The following is a 20,985-nucleotide window of genomic DNA, read 5'->3' on the forward strand; positions in this document are numbered from 1 at the left end:
CGGCTATTTCAAGTCTGACAAAAAACAGAGTAGCGTGCACTGTAAATTGTGCCGAAAGCAAGTCTGGAAACACAATAAACTGGTGCATGCGTCACACTGTGCGCCACGTTATTGTTTCGGTGAAATGAATTTCTACAATACTGTTAATTCTACTCTCTACAGTGTTTAAATGCTTACATATACACACAGTTACTGTCCCTCCACACATACGACTCGGTTCTGCTTCTATGCCCCAGCTTTGTTTACTTTTTCCCACCGAGGCTTCTAGACTTCTGATTGGCCAACATTTCGGCACGGTTAGGAATCTAGCGCCACCTGCTGCTTTGGCATGTTCATAGCAGCGTTTTCCTTCATTTCTGCCTTTATGTGTGGACGGGATTATTTTTTAAAACGAAAATGGAAAATCTCCGTTTTCAAAAATACCCGTGTACGTGTGGACGTAGCCTCAGTCTCTGACTGGAAGCGCTGATTCGTCATTCGGCTTTTGTCAGACTAAAGTAACTGTTAAAACTGTTTGAAAAGCTAAACTATACAACAAGGAGAGATTGAGAATTTCCTTTTAGTTCTCAGTTTATTTGATATTGACAAAAGTTAGTCAGTTTTGTCTGTTCTTCTGTAAAACAAACTAAGATTTATTTTTAGAATTAATATTTTGTTTCTAAGTGGAATTGACAGTTTAGTCTGTTTCGTTTGTTCTATTTTGAAACTTAAACGCTTTAGCGGCTGCCTTTTGTGTAGTTTGCAATATTTGCCTTTATTTATCTGAAAAAGTCTCATGTTCCTTAAGTACATCTACCCTGTTGAACTTATTATGGGAAATAAATATTTAAATCAAAACAAGCTGCTGATTATTTCACATTTTACTTGTGAGCAACGGCACATTTAAATCTTACAAATATAGTTATTTGGCTTATATCGTGATAGATATCGTTATCGCCTGAAATGAAAAAAACATATCGTGATATGAAAAAATCTCATATCGCCCAGCTCTAGTGTATGTGCGTTTGTAGGTGGGTTAATTTAACCTTTTGTGTGCTCGTGGGGGGCAGTTGGTTCAGGCCCGTAGCCACCTGTATCAACACACTAAGAGATTTATTTAATATCATTTTCATCACAATCTTACTCTGCCGGCTGAAGTGCCGGCAGAGTAAGATTGTGATTAAGATTGTGATTAAGTTTAAGATTGTGATTAAGACCGGTTGAAGATTAAGATTAAGATTAAGAAGTTAAGATTAAGATTAAGACCGGCTGAAGTGCCGGTCTTAATCAAGCACAATTTGTCTCTTCTATATCTAAACCCAGCCAAACATCAAACATTCAGCATAGTCATTCAAAACCTTATTTGTAATATTATAATCAGCAAAATCAGCGTTTTAATTACAGGCATGTATCATTGTTTGCAAATCATAATTATAAAACTCAAAAACACACTAAACAGGAAGCAAAAATCCTCTGTGCGCCTCACAGCTCATTTGCATGTTCACACACAGTCTAAAAATAGCTCGCAGCGCTGCAGTGCGCTGTCGTCACACACAGGGTCAGACAAAACTCAGGCAAGACTCTATTATTTTATATTACAAAGACGTCTTATATTTACAACCACTGACAGGCCTGACAGATTCAGCACCTAACAAATTTCAAAAAATTTTACCATAACGGGTCTCACCGAAGAAAGATAACTTTTTTGTAATCAATTAACCAGTATCTGTTTCCTCCAGAACAGCCTATGGCCTGATTTCTAAAATCCCTAACTCAATTTAACTGTGTCCAAAAAAGCACATCACACCGTTTCCAACGGTGAGGAGACTCTAACTCCTAGCTTATTTCAGGATGCCCTGTACCCCACAGATAAGCCAAACTGAACTATCCCTGTTCGCCGACAGGTCAAAGCCGCGCGTCCACGGCCAGGAGGGAGCGTAACCTCCGGGCTATGCGCTTCTTAGAAACTTCCGGTGCCGTCCTATAATAATTTGTAACAATTTGAAACAACAGTCAACACCTTCAAACAAGAGTGTGACTAAGGCAAGTGCCTAGAGATGATCACACAGGACCACACTTATAACCAATTTGGACTTTAACCAACAACATGACCAATTCCCTACCAAACTACTTGAGCCTTTAACTCAATTCCTTGGGACTCTAACCCAGCATTTCTTTCATACTTTTTCAACTTCATTAAATACTCTTAACCGACTTTAACTGCATAACACACGCGGATCCTCATCAAAATCAAAACAGACCCTCTACCAGTAATTTCAGTGAGTAGACTTTAATTTAGTCATATCCAATTTGGCACACTTTGAAAAAATTCAACAGGTAGTGCCTTACCTTTAGATAAGCCGGCTTATGCCCACTCACGTCAGACCACTGGCTTGTGCCTGTCCGTTCGACAACCTCGGACCGTCCAAACCTTTAAATTCCACCCCAATACCACAGGACGAGCCCCCGAGATGTTATGGTTCAAAATATTGGGGATGGAGACAAGAGAAAAACCACAATAATAACACTGGTCCGGCCGGGTTAAGTCAAACGGTGATTTTAATGGTCACACACGTGGGAGATGGAAACTGAATGCAGACAGCATCAGATCTCAAAATGGTGGAGGATTACTCAAACTCTTATAGCCTCTGGTGCTCCCACCTTATCATAAAAGTTTAAACATTCACATGCTTTTCTCTCACACGGCGCCTAAGCTACGACCTTGGCTCCCCGTTTATCTGCTCCTGCTGAGATGGGGCAGAAAACTCCAGCATGCTCTGTTCTCTTCTAATCAGACAAATAAGGCGATGACTTTCTGCAAACAGTATTTCTTATAACATCATAAAACAATATCATTCATCCACAATAAATCAGCAGTCTAATGTAATGCAAATCAGTTTAACGAATGCAATAGTTATCAGCTTCTTCTAATTCAGGAGAATAATGCAAACTAAAACTATATAATAATTCACAATCTTTAGTTAGGGGTATAACAGGGCATAAAATAATATTATAATCTAACAAGCGCTACAACCACTCAAAGTCCCTTAGTCAAGGTTGACCTATAGGACGTCACTGCCATCAGGGTAGAAATGTTTTACTACAGGATAAAGGATCACTAGACCCAAACCATGGCAGTAAAATCCAGTCCACAAGATTCCTTATGGATTTCACATAATGTGTCATGTTTGTAGATTAGTAAAGAGAACCCTGAGCCTGGTTCTGCTGAAGGTTTCTTCCTGTTAAAAGGGAGTTTTTCCTTCCCACTGTCATGAAAGTGCTGCTCACAGGGGGTCATATGATTGTTGGGTTTTCCTCCCTATTAGGGTCTTTAACTTACATAAACCGCCTTGGGGCGACTGTTGTGGTTTTGCACTGTATAAATAAAACTTAATTGAATATTTGTATCTGATGTCTCATCTATGAAAATCCAATGTTATGACTGTTTGTCTTTTATTTTGTGAGGATATCTGTTAACTATCTGCCTTTCCAACCACAATCATGGATAATGTTAATGCACAAAAAGGGCTCTGTGGGGGGCTCGGCTGCAGCAGTGGAGCAGAGGAGGCTGGGCCCTGAGATTTCACCTTTTCTAACGTTGATGTTAATTGTGAAGGTCATGAAGGGTGAAACTGATCTAACGATTAACTGTGACACACATCCACACAGAGGGTCAGATCACGTCTTCACGTCTGTGTTTCTTTTATTCACACACACATACAACCTAGCTTGAATTACCACCTTTAAGCTGCACACCACTAAAGTTTAAGCTCGTTCCTTCTATTTCACAACTACACCTTGGTATCCAACAGCATCGCTAAATGCAAGGGTCAGTCCGACTACAAAGAAGCAGTGGGTCAACACACAAACACTCACCTTTAATTCTTTCAGTGGGATACAGTACAAACAGTCAGAGCAGCAGCAGCTCTGAGGCAGTGTAACATCAGGTAAACAAACAGTGTACTACGCAGACGAGAGTTTGGCCCGGGCAGTTTTCACTGGCAGCAGCGTGTTCCTGCTGCTCTGTTTGCACGGCTGGCGTGTTGTCCTTCAGCTGCTGCAGGTTGAAAAGCCCACAGAAGTCACAATTGTTTCTTGACTCCTTACCAGTAAACTTGTACCAGCTTTCCCAGAGCCATCTTATTTACAGAGGACGACCCCGGCTGCAAGCTAAAGAATCATTTTGTGCAACGGCAACTCATTACTACCAGCTAGGAAACAATCTTTAGAGATGCTGCAGTGAAAACGCAGTTTTCAGTTAGATGTCGCTTGACAATAGTTCCAAAGGCACATTAATCCCATTAAAAGGCACGTTACAATGTTATATACAACGTGAAGCACTGTGAGGCGACTTTATGATTTGATGCTGTATAGATAAACTCAGTTAATACTTTGGATTCTTTCATTTAAATGGAAACACAGTGAGCTGTTTTTTTTCTGTGCTGTGTCCAGGTTCACTTTGAATATCAGCTGTGTTTCCATTTGAAGGGCTGAAAATATTGTTCAAATGCAGTTCGATTTGAAGACGTAAGCGGCGGTATGGACACGACAGGTGACATTACGGTAGCCGTGCTGTGCGGGGAGGACGAGGAGCTGCGTTCCATGCTGGCAGCAGGAGGACAACCTGCCCAAACTCCCCGTTTGTGTACATTAAGGACAGGGCCGAGTTTCCCCGCCTGTCTCAGTCTGCTGCCACAGTGACGACCGTTGCTTTAGGCTCTGACGTGTTTACATACAGCTTCTTTAGCACCGTAGAAATGACACATTTGTTATCTGGAGCGATGAACACAGAAAGAACTGTTTCCTCCTCATCACCCAGCTCCGCCCCCTAAAGCTAGTCTATCTTCACATTGTCTGAGTTGGAGGTTGTGACTAAACTAGTACCACAGTCAGTGATATAGTTCAGAAAGGATGCTGGGAGAAGACCTCGTACTGGTATACTTCCCACAATGATAAGGAGAGAATCATACAGTGACCATAAGTTGACCTTTGACATCAATGATTGGATAAAAGTAATCAGGTTATGTTGATGTACTGCGGCGAGCAGCGAGCTTTGTGTAGCACCAATAAAAGCGTGACCTTTGGTAACAGTGGCTGATGCTGAGGTGAGAGGTTACAGCGAAGGCTTCAGGGTCTGGGTGCCTTACAGGACTGGCAGCAGGCTTTCCTGTAGTACCAGTGGGAACACAGCTTCACCTTGAGAACCAGGGCGCAGTTGGCTGTTGCTTTGTCCTGGCAGAAGTCTGCTCCTTGTGATGCTGCAGGATAAACACACACATAACAAAGCTCCTGTTAGAAAGTCATCGTCTCACGGCGGCATCGTCTGCTCTTGGAGTTTTTATACCTGGTGCTTCTGTCGGACAGCTCTGGATTTCACAGCTCTGCTTGGTTTCTGGCTTGAGGGCAGAGTCGCAGCTGTGACCCCTCGTTACCAGCTCCTCCCCTTGGTAACACTTGACCTCTCGAACCTGGACGCCACGCCCACAGGTCTTGCTGCACTGAGTGAACAAGAGGTCAAACTTGCCAATTGTAGTTTGTTGAGGAAAGTTTGAAAAATGTGAGACGGCTGTGATTGTGTGCTGGGTGGCTGATGACAGGCGTCGCTACCTGAGACCAGGATGTGGTGAACCACTTGGAGCAGGGTCTCTGGAAGCAGGATGAGCTCATCTGCGGTTTGTTGGTTTGGTTACAGCTGCTGTCTGGAAACTCTTTGAACACTCCTCCTTCCAGGCCAGCACACACCACCTGACGCTGTTGCACGCCGCGGCCACAGGTAGCGTTACACTGAAACACAGACGCAAAACTAAAGAGTGCACGATCCTTATATAGCGTTAAAATATGATGTCTTCACTGTGCCACAGTCACCTGTTGCCACTCCTGCTCAACCCAGTGTGGAGCACAGTCTCTGTCACCGCAGGGATAGATGGCCAACGGGCGTAACGGCTGGTCACACTGCCCGTCTGACATCACAAGTCCGCCTGACGAACGGCAGGTCACAGAACGCACCATCCTGCCCTCCCCGCACTCACCTGAGCACTGACACGATGCAGAGACATTTTCATGCAAAATACATTTACACGCTGCACAAAAGCTGCTCATAACCTCCACCTCTGAAAACTACAACACTGCAAAATCGAGTCAGATTAATCTGCTGTTTATCCCACTGTAATCCACTGGTTTTCAGCCCAGTAACTGACAGCCGCCGTTCCACTGGGACCATTTCAGGAGAGGCTGAAGCAAAGAGATGGATCGACTGAAGGCCCAAAGGCTTCAAATGCTCTGTGTAGTTCTTTGTTGCTCTATATAAAACCTATTTTAACCTGTTAAACTCTTTTATCTTCGGCATTTTTCGTAGAATAATAAAAAAAACATTGCAAACTCTGTGTTTTTGTGCTAATAACGAATAATCTTAATATGCAGTTTCAAAGTGGTTCTTTGCTAAGCTGTCTGCACACTGCACACACAGCCCAGAGTTGGGCATGAAGCAGTGTTTAGTGGCTTAACAACAAAAACATTCAGGTTCAAGTAAACGAGTGAAAAAGCAGCGAGTGTCCACAGACGCTCATAAAGCCTGGAAAACTTTAAAAACGACAAGAAAATCAAAAGATAAAGACCCGAGTGACTCGAGACTGGTTTGTTACCATGGTGACGTATCTGGTGATACCTCTCACAGACACACTGTCAGGTCATCAAAATGACCAAACTTTACAGTTTCAGGCTTGGAAACAGTGATTGACAGTGTCAGTGTGTGGTGGGTACAGTAAAGGGCTGAACTCACAGGTCCCCAATCAGAAACGCTCCATCGTCTGTCACAAGGTGGGCCTTCACATTCCTGGCTCTCTATTGGCCGAGAGGTCTCGTTACATAGTTTCCTCTCCATAGAGCAACGAACCTCTCGAGTGCGGATGCCCCGAGAGCCACAGCGTGCTGAGCACTGACACACGGAGGGAGAAACGATGAATGACAGCTGGTGTGATGAAGCATGACAATATTCACGTGTCCTCCTGACGGGAGACAAAATCTCAAAAAGGTGAATCATGGAAAGTTTCTTCTTGCTTGGTAACACGTAAGAACATGTAAGAAGTTTGCAGTGAACCAACATTAAACGAGAACTGGTTGTTATGAAAGTTAGACGCTGCTGTAGCACAAACCTCCGACCACTCCGACACCTCCCACTGGGGTCCGCAGCTTTGGCCGTGGCACACCTTCCTATTGGCTGGTTTGTGGAGATCATGTGACAGACAGAGCGAATCGTAGACAGAGGAGTCGAACCCAGGAGACAGCATCTTCCAGCAACGCACGATACGATACTGCACGCCCTCGCCACACGTCCGAGAGCACGCGCTCCAACCACTCGTCTCCCATCTGAGAACAAAGTGGAGTAGTTATCACAGGTCCGTAAAACATCTCCACACATGTAATGAATCACTCTCCTGGATTTGTGCTGGACTTCTGTTTAATTCCCTGGTGGGGCATCCATCCACGGTGGTGACCCCGTGTGATGCATTATGCAGACGGCTTCAGGTGTAACCCAAACTATGGCAGTAAATCAAAGCTATCCCCAAATATTCACTCTTACAGTCCTGGAATCATTTCCAACGTTTGTCAAAAACATTCAACTACAGTGGAACCCCGACTTACGAAGACCCCATTTAACGAGAAATTCAAGTTACGAAGGCACTTAACGGCAATATTTCTGCCCGTGTTGAGGCAAAATGCCCGTGTAACGAAATCCGCTGGCTCTGATTGGCTGAGCCCAGAATGCCTACAATGCCCACGATGCCTTCCGAATCATGTGACAACCCCCTTGGTTTTCGTACTTGCGCTTCGCTGTTCCACTTGAACGACGTATTGTTGTTGCCGTTAGCAACTAGCCTATAGCCTACCGTTCACTCAAAAGGCGCGATGGCTGCTTCGACTTACGAAAGACCCTCGGGAACGAATTAATTTCGTAAGTCGGGGTTCCACTGTATATGCATACGATAACATTTTAAACTAAAATATTTATAATAATATTATAAATAGGCAGTAAAACATGAGGTCTGATAAATCAGCTCCAGATTATTGAGAATAAAAAGAAATCCACAGATATTTAGCAGCTAATGCAGTAACACAATTAGGCCAGATGTTTGTAGGAAATCTGGGTGATGCTGTAAATTTATAGATACAGTTATACAGTGGGGCAAAAAAGTATTTAGTCAGCCACCGATTGTGCAAGTTCCCCCACCTAAAATGATGACAGAGGTCAGTAATTTGCACCAGAGGTACACTTCAACTGTGAGAGACAGAATGTGAAAAAAAAATCCATGAATCCACATGGTAGGATTTGTAAAGAATTTATTGGTAAATCGGGGTGGAAAATAAGTATTTGGTCAATAACAAAAATACAACTCAATACTTTGTAACATAACCTTTGTTGGCAATAACAGAGGTCAAACGTTTACTATAGGTCTTTACCAGGTTTGCACACACAGTAGCTGGTATTTTGGCCCATTCCTCCATGCAGATCTTCTCGAGAGCAGTGATGTTTTGGGGCTGTCGCCGAGCAACACGGACTTTCAACTCCCGCCACAGATTTTCTATGGGGTTGAGGTCTGGAGACTGGCTAGGCCACTCCAGGACCTTCAAATGCTTCTTACGGAGCCACTCCTTTGTTGCCCGGGCGGTGTGTTTAGGATCATTGTCATGTTGGAAGACCCAGCCTCGTTTCATCTTCAAAGTTCTCACTGATGGAAGGAGGTTTTGGCTCAAAATCTCACGATACATGGCCCCATTCATTCTGTCCTTAACACGGATCAGTCGTCCTGTCCCCTTGGCAGAAAAACAGCCCCATAGCATGATGTTTCCACCCCCATGCTTCACAGTAGGTATGGTGTTCTTGGGATGCAACTCAGTATTCTTCTTCCTCCAAACACGACGAGTTGAGTTTATACCAAAAAGTTCTACTTTGGTTTCATCTGACCACATGACATTCTCCCAATCCTCTGCTGTATCATCCATGTGCTCTCTGGCAAACTTCAGACGGGCCTGGACATGCACTGGCTTCAGCAGCGGAACACGTCTGGCACTGCGGGATTTGATTCCCTGCCGTTGTAGTGTGTTACTGATGGTGACCTTTGTTACTTTGGTCCCAGTTCTCTGCAGGTCATTCACCAGGTCCCCCCGTGTGGTTCTGGGATCTTTGCTCACCGTTCTCATGATCATTTTGACCCCACGGGATGAGATCTTGCGTGGAGCCCCAGATCGAGGGAGATTATCAGTGGTCTTGTATGTCTTCCATTTTCAAATCAAATCAAATCAAATCACTTTTATTGTCACATCACATGTGCAGGCACACTGGCACAGCACATGCGAGTGAAATTCTTGTGTGCGAGCCCCACAAGCAACAGAGATGTGCAAACACAACAACACAAACGAGCAAAATACAAGAATGGCCAACCTGAAACTAATAAATATATGTACAATATATAATAGTGTATGCATTTCTGGATGTGTATACTAAATATTTTCCTACGTGTGTGTGTGTGTGTGTGTGTGTGTGTGTGTGTGTGTACACATTTTTACAAATTAAATAGAGTAAACAATAAATAAAATATATAAAATAAAATATACAGAGTTGAATATGTGCAAAACAGTGGCATTACTGTACAGTATGGAGTGCATAATGTTGAAGTTCCAGTAGTGAAGCTGAGGTGTCTATGACGTGTTCAGCAGTCTGATGGCCTGATGGAAAAAGCTGTCTCTCAGTCTGCTGGTACGGGACCGGATGCTGCAGAACCTCCTTCCTGATGGAAGCAGTCTGAACAGTTTATGGCTGGGGTGACTGGAGTCCTTGATGATCCTCCCCGCTTTCCTCAGGCACCGCTTCCTGTAGATGTCTTGGAGGGAGGGAAGCTCACCTCCAATTATCCGTTCAGAGCACCGCACTACTCGCTGGAGAGCTTTGCAGTTGTAGGCGGTGCTGTTGCCATACCAGGTGGTGATGCATCCAGTGAGGATGCTCTCAATGGCACAGTGATAGAAGGTCCTGAGGATGCGGGGGCTCATGCCGAATCTTTTCAGTCTCCTGAGAAAGAAGAGGCGCTGCTGCGCCTTCTTCACTGTTTTGTTTGTGTGTACTGACCACGTAAGATCCTCAGCCAGATGTACTCCAAGGAACCGGAAGCTGCTCACTCTCTCCACAGCAGCGCCGTTGATGGTGATGGGGGTATGTACTTCTCTGCACCTCCGGAAGTCCACTATCAACTCCTTTGTCTTTGCGACGTTGAGGGTGAGATGGTTGTCTTGACACCAGTGGGTCAGGGCGCTGACCTCCTCCCTGTAAGCCGTCTCATCACCGTTGGTGATAAGACCCACCACTGTAGTGTCGTCCGCAAACTTCACAATGATGTTGGAGTTGTTAGTGGCTGTGCAGTCGTAGGTGTAGAGTGAGTACAGCAGAGGGCTCAGTACACACCCCTGTGGAGCACCAGTGTTCAGTGTGACGGGGGATGAGGTGATGCTGCCCAGTCTGACCACTTGGCGTCTGTCAGACAGGAAGCTAAGGATCCAGCTGCAGAGGGAGCTGCTCAGTCCTAGATCCTGCAGTTTCCTGTCCAGCTTCGAGGGAACGATGGTATTGAATGCTGAGCTGTAATCTACAAACAGCATTCTCACATACGTGTCTCTCTTCTCCAGGTGTGACAGGGCAGTGTGTAGTGTCAGGGCTATGGCATCATCAGTGGACCTGTTGTGGCGGTATGCAAACTGTAGAGGGTCCAGTGAGTCGGGTAGTGCAGAGCAGATGAAGTCCCTGACCAGCTTCTCGAAGCATTTGCTTACGATGGGGGTCAGGGCTACAGGTCGCCAGTCGTTCAATGAGGAGATGGTGGAGGATTTGGGTACAGGGACGACGGTGGCCATTTTGAAGCAGGCTGGGACTACAGACAGAGAGAGGGAAAGGTTGAAGATGTGCGTGAACACTCCAGCCAGCTGAGCCAGCATGACTTGAGGACGCGGCTGGGAATCCCGTCCGGACCAGTAGCTTTGCGTGCGTTCACCTTCCTGAAGCACTTCCGCACATCCTCCTCAGACACAGTGTGCGCACTGACGTCATCCGCGGTGCGCACACTGTCCGGTCTCATGGTGTTCGCTGTGTCGAATCTAGCGTAGAATACGTTTAGATCCTCACACAGAGAGGCCGTGGTCTGCGGTGTGCTGGTTTTCCCTCTAAAGTCTGTGATCGTGTTTAGTCCCTGCCACATACTCCGAGGGTTGTCAAACTGTTGCTCCACCCTGTCGCTGTACTCACGTTTGGCTGCTTTGATCGTCTTCCGGAGTTGGTAATGTGCGTGTTTGTAGTCCGATGTGTTCGCGGAGGCAAAGGCGGTGTTCCGTGCCGCCAGTGCCGCGCGAACATCTCCGTTAATCCAGGGTTTTTGATTTGGGAAGGATTTAACTGTTCTGGATGGGACGACATCTTCCACGCATTTCCTGATAAATCCACAGACTGAGTCTGTGTATTCATCAATGTCTCTGGCGGCCACGTGAAACATTTCCCAGTCCGCGTGATCAAAACAGTCCCGCAGCGCAGACTCCGATTGGTCTGTCCCGCTTGGTCTGTCCAACAGTGCACCGCCCTCCGGGTTGGAGCTTCCTGTTTCAGCTTCTGCCTGTAGGCGGGCAGGAGCAGGATGGAGCGGTGATCTGATTGGCCGAATGGGGCGCGGGGGAGGGCTTTGTACGCATCCCGGAAAGAGGTGTAACAGTGGTCGAGTAGCCGGTTTCCACGTGTGTTGAAAAGGATGTGTTGATGGAGTTTTGGTGAGACTTTCTTCAGGTTTCCCTTATTAAAGTCTCCGGCTGTGATAAACGCTGCCTCTGGGTGTGCGGTTTCCTCACTGCTGATCGCACTGTACAGTTCCCTGAGTGCTCGGTCAGTGTCGGCTTGTGGGGGAATGTAAACAGCCGTAATAATCACTGCTGTAAATTCCCTCGGTAGCCAGAATGGCCGGCACTTAATCATCAGGTACTCCAGGTCCGGTGAGCAGAAGGATTTGACCGGGTGCACGTTCGCATAATCACACCAGCTGTTGTTGATCATGAAACACACACCACCGCCTCTGCTTTTCCCAGTAAGATCCTGTGACCTGTCCGCGCGGTGCACAGAGAACCCCGGCAGTTGTATTGCGGAGTCCGGTACTTTGTCCGATAGCCAGGTTTCTGTGAGGCAGATCACGCAGCAGTCCCGCATCTCTCGCTGGAATGAGATCCGTGCCCGAAGCTCGCACAGCTTGTTCTCCAGAGACTGCACATTAGCCAGTAATAAACTGGGTAACGGTGGTCTGTAAGTGCGCCGTCTCAGTCGAACCAGAACGCCAGATCTTCTCCCTCTGCGTCGGCGTTTGCGGCCTCCAGGGCCAGAGAACAAAGGCGTCTCAGGTGAGATGAATGGGGGGTCTGCAAACGGAGCGTCCGTGTTGCAAAACTTGAACTCCGGAAAGTTATAAGAAAGACCGTCTTTTATGTCCAGTAAGGTTTGTCGGTCGTACACAAGGAGACAAGTGCTGCTCGTGAAAAAATAAAGGAAAAGTAAAATTAAACACAGAAAAAAGCTGTTGCTTGGGGGAGCTCGCGACGAGGCTGCCATACTCGGCGCCATCTTGTCTCATCATTTTCTGATGATTGCTCCCACAGTTGATTTTTTCACACCAAGCTGCTTGCCTATTGTAGATTCACTCTTCCCAGTCTGGTGCAGGTCTACAATACTTTTCCTGGTGTCCTTCGAAAGCTCTTTGGTCTTGGCCATGGCGGAGTTTGGAGTCTGACTGTTTGAGGCTGTGGACAGGTGTCTTTTATACAGATGATGAGTTCAAACAGGTGCCATTCATACAGGTAACGAGTGGGGGACAGAAAAGCTTCTTACAGAAGACGCTACAGGTCTGTGAGAGCCAGAGATTTTCCTTGTTTGAGGTGACCAAATACTTATTTTCCACCCTGATTTACGAATAAATTCTTTACAAATCCTACCATGTGGATTCATGGATTTTTTTTTTCACATTCTGTCTCTCACAGTTGAAGTGTACCTCTGGTGCAAATTACTGACCTCTGTCATCATTTTAAGTGGGGGAACTTGCACAATCGGTGGCTGACTAAATACTTTTTTGCCCCACTGTAGATGCAAAGGTCAGTTTTTAACAGTTTATTTATTGATTTATTTGATAAAAATGGCACGTTTGGTTCGTCCCAGTGTGAACTCCAAGTCTCCAGGTCCTAAAAGTAGCATCTGACTTCAGAGTATGTCAGCATCATCTGAAATCAGGCATAGTGTTAGTTCAGCCATGACATGGAGATCCATCCCTGCAGATCTCAGAGTCAGCCAGCATCAGTACTGTTCACCTGGGAAACGTGTGCTACGATCAAAGCTGCTTCTAACCCTGCTCCACCTCAGAGGTCCTGACTGAACATGATTGGTTTCTCCAGTTAACCAGCATTTCCATTCACACATAAAACTGTGTTAAACGTGGTGTGGATTTTGCAGTGAGTCTGAGGTGAAACAGTACCGTGGAGGACATTGCTTTCCAATGCAGAACTCTTGTGTGGGCTCCGGTCGGGTCAGAGAGTCACAATAACGGTCGTCAACTTCAGTGCCATCATACCGGACGCACAGGGCATATGTGCTGGTGATACCTGGGAACACAGTACATCTCAGAACTTCTCTCCTCTGAGCACTTTTACAACTTGCCTCGTGCACCCATTCATTTATGATTTTTCTATGGTTCTTCTGTGTAAGTGCTAATTATCTAATATTCACACACATTCATGCAAGACCCTGCTCCACCTGCTGAGCTACAGCCACCCCACCACACAGTGCTCACAGAGATGAACATCCTCCATGTCCTGGTCAAAAATGACTCCAAGGTTCCTCACAGCGTTACTGGAGGCCAAGGTAATGCCATCCAGAGTAAGAATCTGCTTAGATACCATATTTCTAAGCTTTTCAGGGCCGAGTACAATAACCTCAGTTTGATCTGAATTAAGAAGCAGAAAGTTAGCGGCCATCCAGGTCTTTATGTCTTTAAGACATTCCTGCAGTTTAACTCATTGGTGTGTGTTATCTGGCTTCATGGACAGATGGTGTTCAGAGCCATTTTTAGATTGCTCTGGTAGTTCTGTGCTGCTCTCCTGCTCTGTGCATCGTATGATTTCACCACAGACTGCAACACTACACAAAGCAGACATCAGCTCTTCTTTCAAGCTCACCTAAACAGGTCGATCACGTTTAGGCTGGGTCTCAGTTTGCAGCAGTCTCCCAGCACAAAGCCAGAGCATCACTGTGAGCCATTTTTACCATCACATTGTACTCTCCATCCTGAGTGCAGCTGTGACTGACACGATTATGTGGCAACACTGAAAATGCAGGTTTTTGGCCCCCCGGCCTGTTCACACCATTTCAGCCTGATTCAGTCAGGAAGAGCACGAAGCGTCAAACACAATGAAACGTTTCCACTGCAACTGTTGTTGACAAATTCACTTCTTCAGTATGGATTATTAAACAAGGAGTGTTAGTCAAAATCATATTTTTAGTTACAAAGTTACAACATAATACGGTTTGTCCAGTGTCAGAGCAGTACTGTAACATCGCATCACCAAGTCTAGACCTGCATCAGGAGTTCATCAGTCCCTCAGGGATAGCGAGTACAGTGTCACTATGATCACCTTCAGTTAAATGTAGAACAATCACTTTTACACTGTGCTTGAATCTGTGCTGATTTGCAGCAGCAGCCAATCACACAAATATCTGGTTTGGCTCTAACAGTATCAGGTGACAGCTTTGTGTTTACCTGTTGTACAGGTGGAACTGCATGGAGCATAAGCAGACACCTTCCAGCTATACAGGTCTCCCAGACTAATATGTGGCTCCACATCAAAGTTGTTGCTAGAAGGAAGCAGAAACACAGACAGGAGGCAGATTCATGAAACCCACCAATGTCACAATGACTTCACTGAACCTGAGGATCACGTGTTAAAGCCCAGACCAGTCTGCACACATCTGAACCCAGTGTGGTGATGAGATGAAGGACTGTATGTGAAGCAGTTCTTGTTATGATTACAGTACAAATGCAGAATAAGCTCTGAGGATCATGAGATGCTTCATCGTACCTCTCCGTGTCGGCTGCCTGGACCTCTGACACCTGCTGCAGCTCTACCAGGATGGCGGTGTGAGGACCACTGACTGTTTCTGAGGCCACAGAGTCCATGACTGTGACAACGTCCCTGTGCATTTGTGAGCTTGTGTCTGTGTCTGCAGCAGCAACTGACTGCTGCTCAGTGGGTGTGTGTGTGGCTGAGTGAGTGTTTGTCTCCTCCAGCAGCAGGTGGGGAGCATCTTCTGCTGCAGGATGAACCCTCTGATCACCTGTGAACAACAAATGATTTTTAAAATTACTTTCAAGGTTAAGGTTTCATTTTTTATTTGCTAATCTTCATATTATTAGGTGTCTTTTTCATAACTTGTATATAATCAAAGTCAAACTCTACAGTCCTGTTCTTGCGCTTTCCCTCACTTCCTTACAATTTGCTAGAAAAATGGGAAACGGCTACAGGGACAGCAAAAGACTGGGAAAGTTGGTGAACAGGTTAGTGGGAAACAGGTGTTTGTCATGAGCATCCCCAAACGGCTCAGTCGTTTTAAAGGATGGGGCGAGGTTCACCACTTTGTGAACATCTGTGTTGTGTTACACAACATCCCAACTTCACTGGAACTGTGGTTGTAGTATATTGGCCCAACACTGGTGCGTGAGTCCAGTGAGCTTTGGTGTGACCACAGGTCTTATTCACACCCTGAACTCTGAAGTTTAAGCAGCCTTCAGGAGGAGTTCTCCAGGTTCCTTTATTGGCAGTAGAAGCATCTCTGTTCAGGATCATTGTCTGAAAAATGAAGCTGCTCCCAGTCACACACATAGCTGATCAACATCAGACTGTATTATTCCGCGTTCACACCCTGTATTGTCCAAAGTATTCACTCACCCACCCATACTTGTATAAAGCACTTTGAGTGCTCAGATAGAGTAGAAGAGCGCTATATATGAACCAGTCCATTTACCAAATATTCTTCCAAACCAACTTCCTTCCAAGCCAAAGACTAGAACATATTGATGAAGGATATCATGTTTTTGGCTTCACCTGCACAACAGCTGTCGTTCCAAGGCAGGTCTCCCCACCAGGATCTGTTTCCCTGCGTCGGGAGCAGCGCTGGGCTCTCCAAATCACGGACAAACAGGATCCCACATTCTTGATTTTTAGTTCACAAACACTTCTTAAAACGACTAACTACTCCTGAAACTTTGGAGGTTTTAGCTCTTTATACAGTAAAGTTACAGGAGGATAAAAATAATTACCAAGCAAAATGTTTGTTAAAATAATCCTGTCTGTTACCACGTGAGAACAATAAATATAAATTTTCTGGTGTAACCCTCAAACTGAATGGTAATGTAACAACACTCGCTCCTTCCACGTCTAATATCTGTAACGGAGGCGGAATAACTGGATCCTCGCTCCGTGCCCAGTGAATGCTCGCCACGCAGGGGGAAGACGTTTGGTCAGTGACACCGACACAGTTTGTTCCCCCGGTTCAAATCACGGACAAACAGTATCCCACAGTCGTTCATGTTTTAAACACTCTGCACAGACATTTTTTTGAAAAATGTTGAATATTATTACACAGTAAAAACCTAAAAAACAACACAAACAACTATACGTAAAATAATTAAAGATGGTTTGTTTTTCTTTTTTTAAAAGGAGGTAGCGGTTTATTTAATTGCAACCTGTAACCTTTTATTTCTTTCATTGTTTACAATTTATAAACTGCAGTGGAGTTTGAAACAAAATATGGGCGTGTGTGCACGTGTGTGTGTGGGCGGGGTTCTTGTAAGACAACGGGGGCCTAGCAAAGCAAGTTTGGGAACCACCGCCTTACTGTACACAAGGAAGATGTCTGAAGTGAAAACATTTGGGAAACAACTGGATTTGTCTTTTCTACCTGGGAAGGTGAGCATTAGCGTGTTGTCATCTTCAGCCGAGTGCTCGTTAGAAGAGTTGGAAGAGCTTTCTTCATGACCAGAGAAAAGAAAGACAGTGGCAGAAATCATGTGGTTAGAAAGCACCAATATCACGGAAGATTAAAGGATCACTAAAGCTGTTGTTGTCTCCTGATTGAACCTCTGGCACGACTCAGAACATCTTTAATAATACAAGTAAGATGAAACTTACTGTAGCCAGATGGTGCTGGAGGTCCCTGTTCCTCCACATCATTGTGACTAAACACACGAGTGATGACGTCAGCTGGTCTGTAGACCATAATGTCCACTGGTGCTGGTCTGGCGGTCTGGATCTCCCACACCACTTCCTCCTCCTCTTCTTCCTGCAGCTGGACATCTGGGTGGTCGTGCAGGTCGTGATGGACAGATGCTGACCCTCTGCTGTGGTTCATCGAGATACTCTGATCCCCTCTGACATCCACGTTTACGTCATTATAGGTGAGGTTAAGATTGGAGTGGCGTGAGGCCGCGGCAGCTGCTTGAGACTTGAGTGGGATGGTATACTCGTAGGTGATGTGGGGGAGTTTCCCATTCAAGTTGTAGTACTGAAATGACACGCAGCCTTGTTACAGTCAAACTAACAAACACGTGTGTGTGTGTGTGTGTGTGTTCCTGTACTACCATAACATTAAGACCCTGCAGAGTGGGTCCCTGGGCAATGATGTATTCCAACCCATCAGACAACACGACGCTTGGACGTCGGTACTTGAACACTGTTCCTGCCACGTGGAAATTCTGAGGATTGTCAAACACAGTGTTCCCATTGAAGAAGAAATATCCCGCTTCATCTGACAGAGCTAGAAAGAAGGGAAAACGTCAGGTAGGAGGGCTAAAAAGTCCTTTTCAAATGTCAGAGCTTCAGTGTGTACATGTGTGTCTTTGTAAATCCAGGCCAATGGTACTGAGCATGTACCAAAACGGGACAGTGTTTTCCTACATGTTGTCCCCGAGCCAAGGGGCCAAACCTACAGCGGGTAGAAGCACTGAGCAAAGGTTGTGCTGGTGCAACCACAATAAGCAGCACCACACTGGCACACAATATCATTCAGATTGTCTACATTCCCATCTAGGCCGTGGTAGTCTAAGGGCTTGAGGAGATGGGACTTGTTTGTTAGTTGTTGAAGAGCTCTCATCTGAAACGCATGTTTCTAACAGCTGACGGGGCTCCCTGACCACATATATCTCACATCTACCTTCAAAGTGACAACTGTGCTCTACTGAGAGACGCACACGAGACAACCTAGCACTATTTTATTATCAGGCGCTTAAAGATTCAAGTCACATATCTGTGGACTTAAATCTCGCTGAACACAGAGCAGTGAAGTACAACTCATAATTCAAAGCATATATTAGACACATGGAAACAGGAAGTACTTGTGATTGGCTGTTGATGAGGAGATGCTGTGTCCTTTGTGAAAAAAAACTCCGCCTACTCTGCAGTTGTTCCCAGACACGTTTTATTTCCACGCTGATGTCAGCTTTAACTGACACAGTAAAATCCCAACTGGGATGTTGGTGACGAACACATGACAAACTGATGGGAGCCACTTGAGGCCAGGGACGTCCCATCAGTTGGTAGGACTGAAGACGCCTTTCAGATGAGACGTGAATGACTTTAGGAACCTAGATAGGTGGTTCAGATCTGCATGTTCTTACTCTCAAATACCTCGAGACAGGAGGCAAATTCACAGAACCCAAAAAAGACGGTCCTGGTGTCAAACTGGACTTCTTTAACTTAAAACTAGTGAAAATGACCAAGTCTTAGCTGGAGACTAAAACGCTCATCACCACTGAAATGTGATGACATTTGCTTCCTGTGCAGGTCTGGGATCTGTAGTGAAATTACAGAATGAACAGCTGAGTGTTGGAAGCCATGCAGAATGCACCTCAACACAGAGTCATCATTTTCTAACATAGCAGTACCCAGAGTTTAGCTACTAATCCTGTTCTCTTCCTTTAAAAAGTTACTTAGGAGTTGGATTAGTTTGCTTACTGTAATACACTAATCATATATATTTCAAACAGGTTTGAAATCCTCCCGACCAAGCGATTGATGATCGGGAGCTGGTCGTGAGGTGTTAATCGCGTCTCGTTGTGCACTGCGGTCAAGTGAGCCCTCACTTACGAAGTCACAGTCAAGCTAGCCGCACCGCCAGCCGCACCGAAAATGTGGTTGCACTACTCTTACGTATATTACGGTATGGGTGAAGCCCGGCTTAGAAACGCAGTCTATTGTGTCCTGACACTATTTTACTTCACAATCCACTCCCAGTTTTAGTGTATCTCCACTTTTCCCCTGTGATCCACAGCCCTAATTACTGTATGATTCAGAGAAAATTAACAATAAAATTTACCCAATTTACTCTACTGTACTTTTAATCTCCTCATCTTTAACCTCAGATTACAGAAAAACTATAAGAGGTGACGCAGATATTTCACTGGATTATGACTCTGGGTGACCCCCACTCTTCACCCTGTCATCCACAGCCAAAATTACTGTACGGTTTTTGAGAAAATTGATAGTAAAATCTTCCCATTTTGCTTTACTGTACTCTACATATTCTCATCTTTAACCTCAGATTACAGGAAAACTGTAAAAGGTGACGCAGATATTTCACTGGATTCTGAATCTAGGTTGTCGCCACTCTGCACCCTGTGATCCACAGCAAGAATTACTGTACGGTTTTTGAGAAAATTGATAGTAAACTTTGCACAATTTACTCTACTGTACTCTATATAGCCTCATCTTTGACCTCAGATTACAGAAAAACTATAAGAGGTGACGCAGATATTTCACTGGATTATGACTCTGGGTGACCCCCACTCTGCACCCTGTCATCCACAGCCAATATTACTGTACGGTTTTTGAGAAAATTGATAGTAAAATCTTCCCATTTTGCTTTACTGTACTCTACATATTGACATCTTTGAGCTCAGATTACAGGAAAACTGTAAGAGGTGACGCAGATATTTCACTGGATTATGACTCTAGGTTGTCGCCACTCTTCACCCTGTGATCCACAGCAAGAATTACTGTACGGTTTTTGAGAAAATTGATAGTAAAATCTTCCCATTTTGCTTTACTGTACTCTACATATTCTCATATTTGAGCTCAGATTACAGGAAAACTGTAAGAGGTGACACAGATATTTCACTGGATTATGACTCTGGGTGACCCCCACTCTTCACCCTGTCATCCACAGCCAAAATTACTGTACGGTTTTTGAGAAAATTGATAGTAAAATCTTCCCATTTTGCTTTACTGTACTCTACATATTCTCATCTTTAACCTCAGATTACAGGAAAACTGTAAAAGGTGACGCAGATATTTCACTGGATTCTGAATCTAGGTTGTCGCCACTCTTCACCCTGTGATCCACAGCAAGAATTACTGTACGGTTTTTGAGAAAATTGATAGTAAACTTTGCACAATTTACTCTACTGTACTCTATATATTCTCATCTTTGAGCTCAGATTACAGAAAAACTATAAGAGGTGACGCAGATATTTCACTGGATTATGACTCTGGGTGACCCCCACTCTGCACCCTGTCATCCACAGCCAAATATACTGTACGGTTTCTGAGATTGCTGTGTTGACAGAGTATGATAAAGGCTAAGAAAATATACTGCCTAAAATAATATCAAATTTATACAACAAATTACAAAATTGCCACATCTGCTGTTATTGCCATGTGTTAGAGCATTTTTCAGTCATAGAAAATACATATCATTGAAATATCATCAGTAAAAGAAATACTCCCACTATGTAAAACATGTTTTTAAATTCAGTTAATAAATATTGTATCAAGTCTGTACAGATGTTTAAAGACATAATGCAAAGCATGTTTGTTTCTTATTGCTTACAAATGTGTTTGCCTTTAACATAATTTACATTTCATTTATACAGTTTCACAGACGAAACAATA

General features: G+C 44.8%; 1 protein-coding gene across 1 annotated transcript in view; it reads right to left on the bottom strand.

Moving 5' to 3' along the window:
• Positions 1-5,106: 5,106 nt before the first annotated feature.
• LOC146614356 (ADAMTS-like protein 2) overlaps positions 5,107-20,985 on the bottom strand; it is a 43,794-nt gene continuing 27,915 nt past the window's right edge. The window contains exons 9-20 of the mRNA XM_085378123.1: positions 17,679-17,854; positions 17,230-17,602; positions 17,000-17,068; positions 15,121-15,376; positions 14,802-14,896; positions 13,521-13,647; positions 7,131-7,344; positions 6,758-6,913; positions 5,845-6,015; positions 5,587-5,763; positions 5,324-5,477; positions 5,107-5,237 (exon numbers count right to left, since the gene is read on the bottom strand). Of these exons, the coding sequence (XP_085234249.1) occupies positions 5,107-5,237; positions 5,324-5,477; positions 5,587-5,763; positions 5,845-6,015; positions 6,758-6,913; positions 7,131-7,344; positions 13,521-13,647; positions 14,802-14,896; positions 15,121-15,376; positions 17,000-17,068; positions 17,230-17,602; positions 17,679-17,854 (2,099 nt within the window). The remainder of the gene's footprint in view (positions 5,238-5,323; positions 5,478-5,586; positions 5,764-5,844; positions 6,016-6,757; positions 6,914-7,130; positions 7,345-13,520; positions 13,648-14,801; positions 14,897-15,120; positions 15,377-16,999; positions 17,069-17,229; positions 17,603-17,678; positions 17,855-20,985) is intronic.

Source organism: Diplotaxodon limnothrissa, linkage group LG18 (assembly GCF_057381915.1).
Source record: "Diplotaxodon limnothrissa isolate DT_005_m linkage group LG18, D_limnothrissa_male_GT1.1, whole genome shotgun sequence".
NCBI lineage: Eukaryota > Metazoa > Chordata > Actinopteri > Cichliformes > Cichlidae > Diplotaxodon > Diplotaxodon limnothrissa.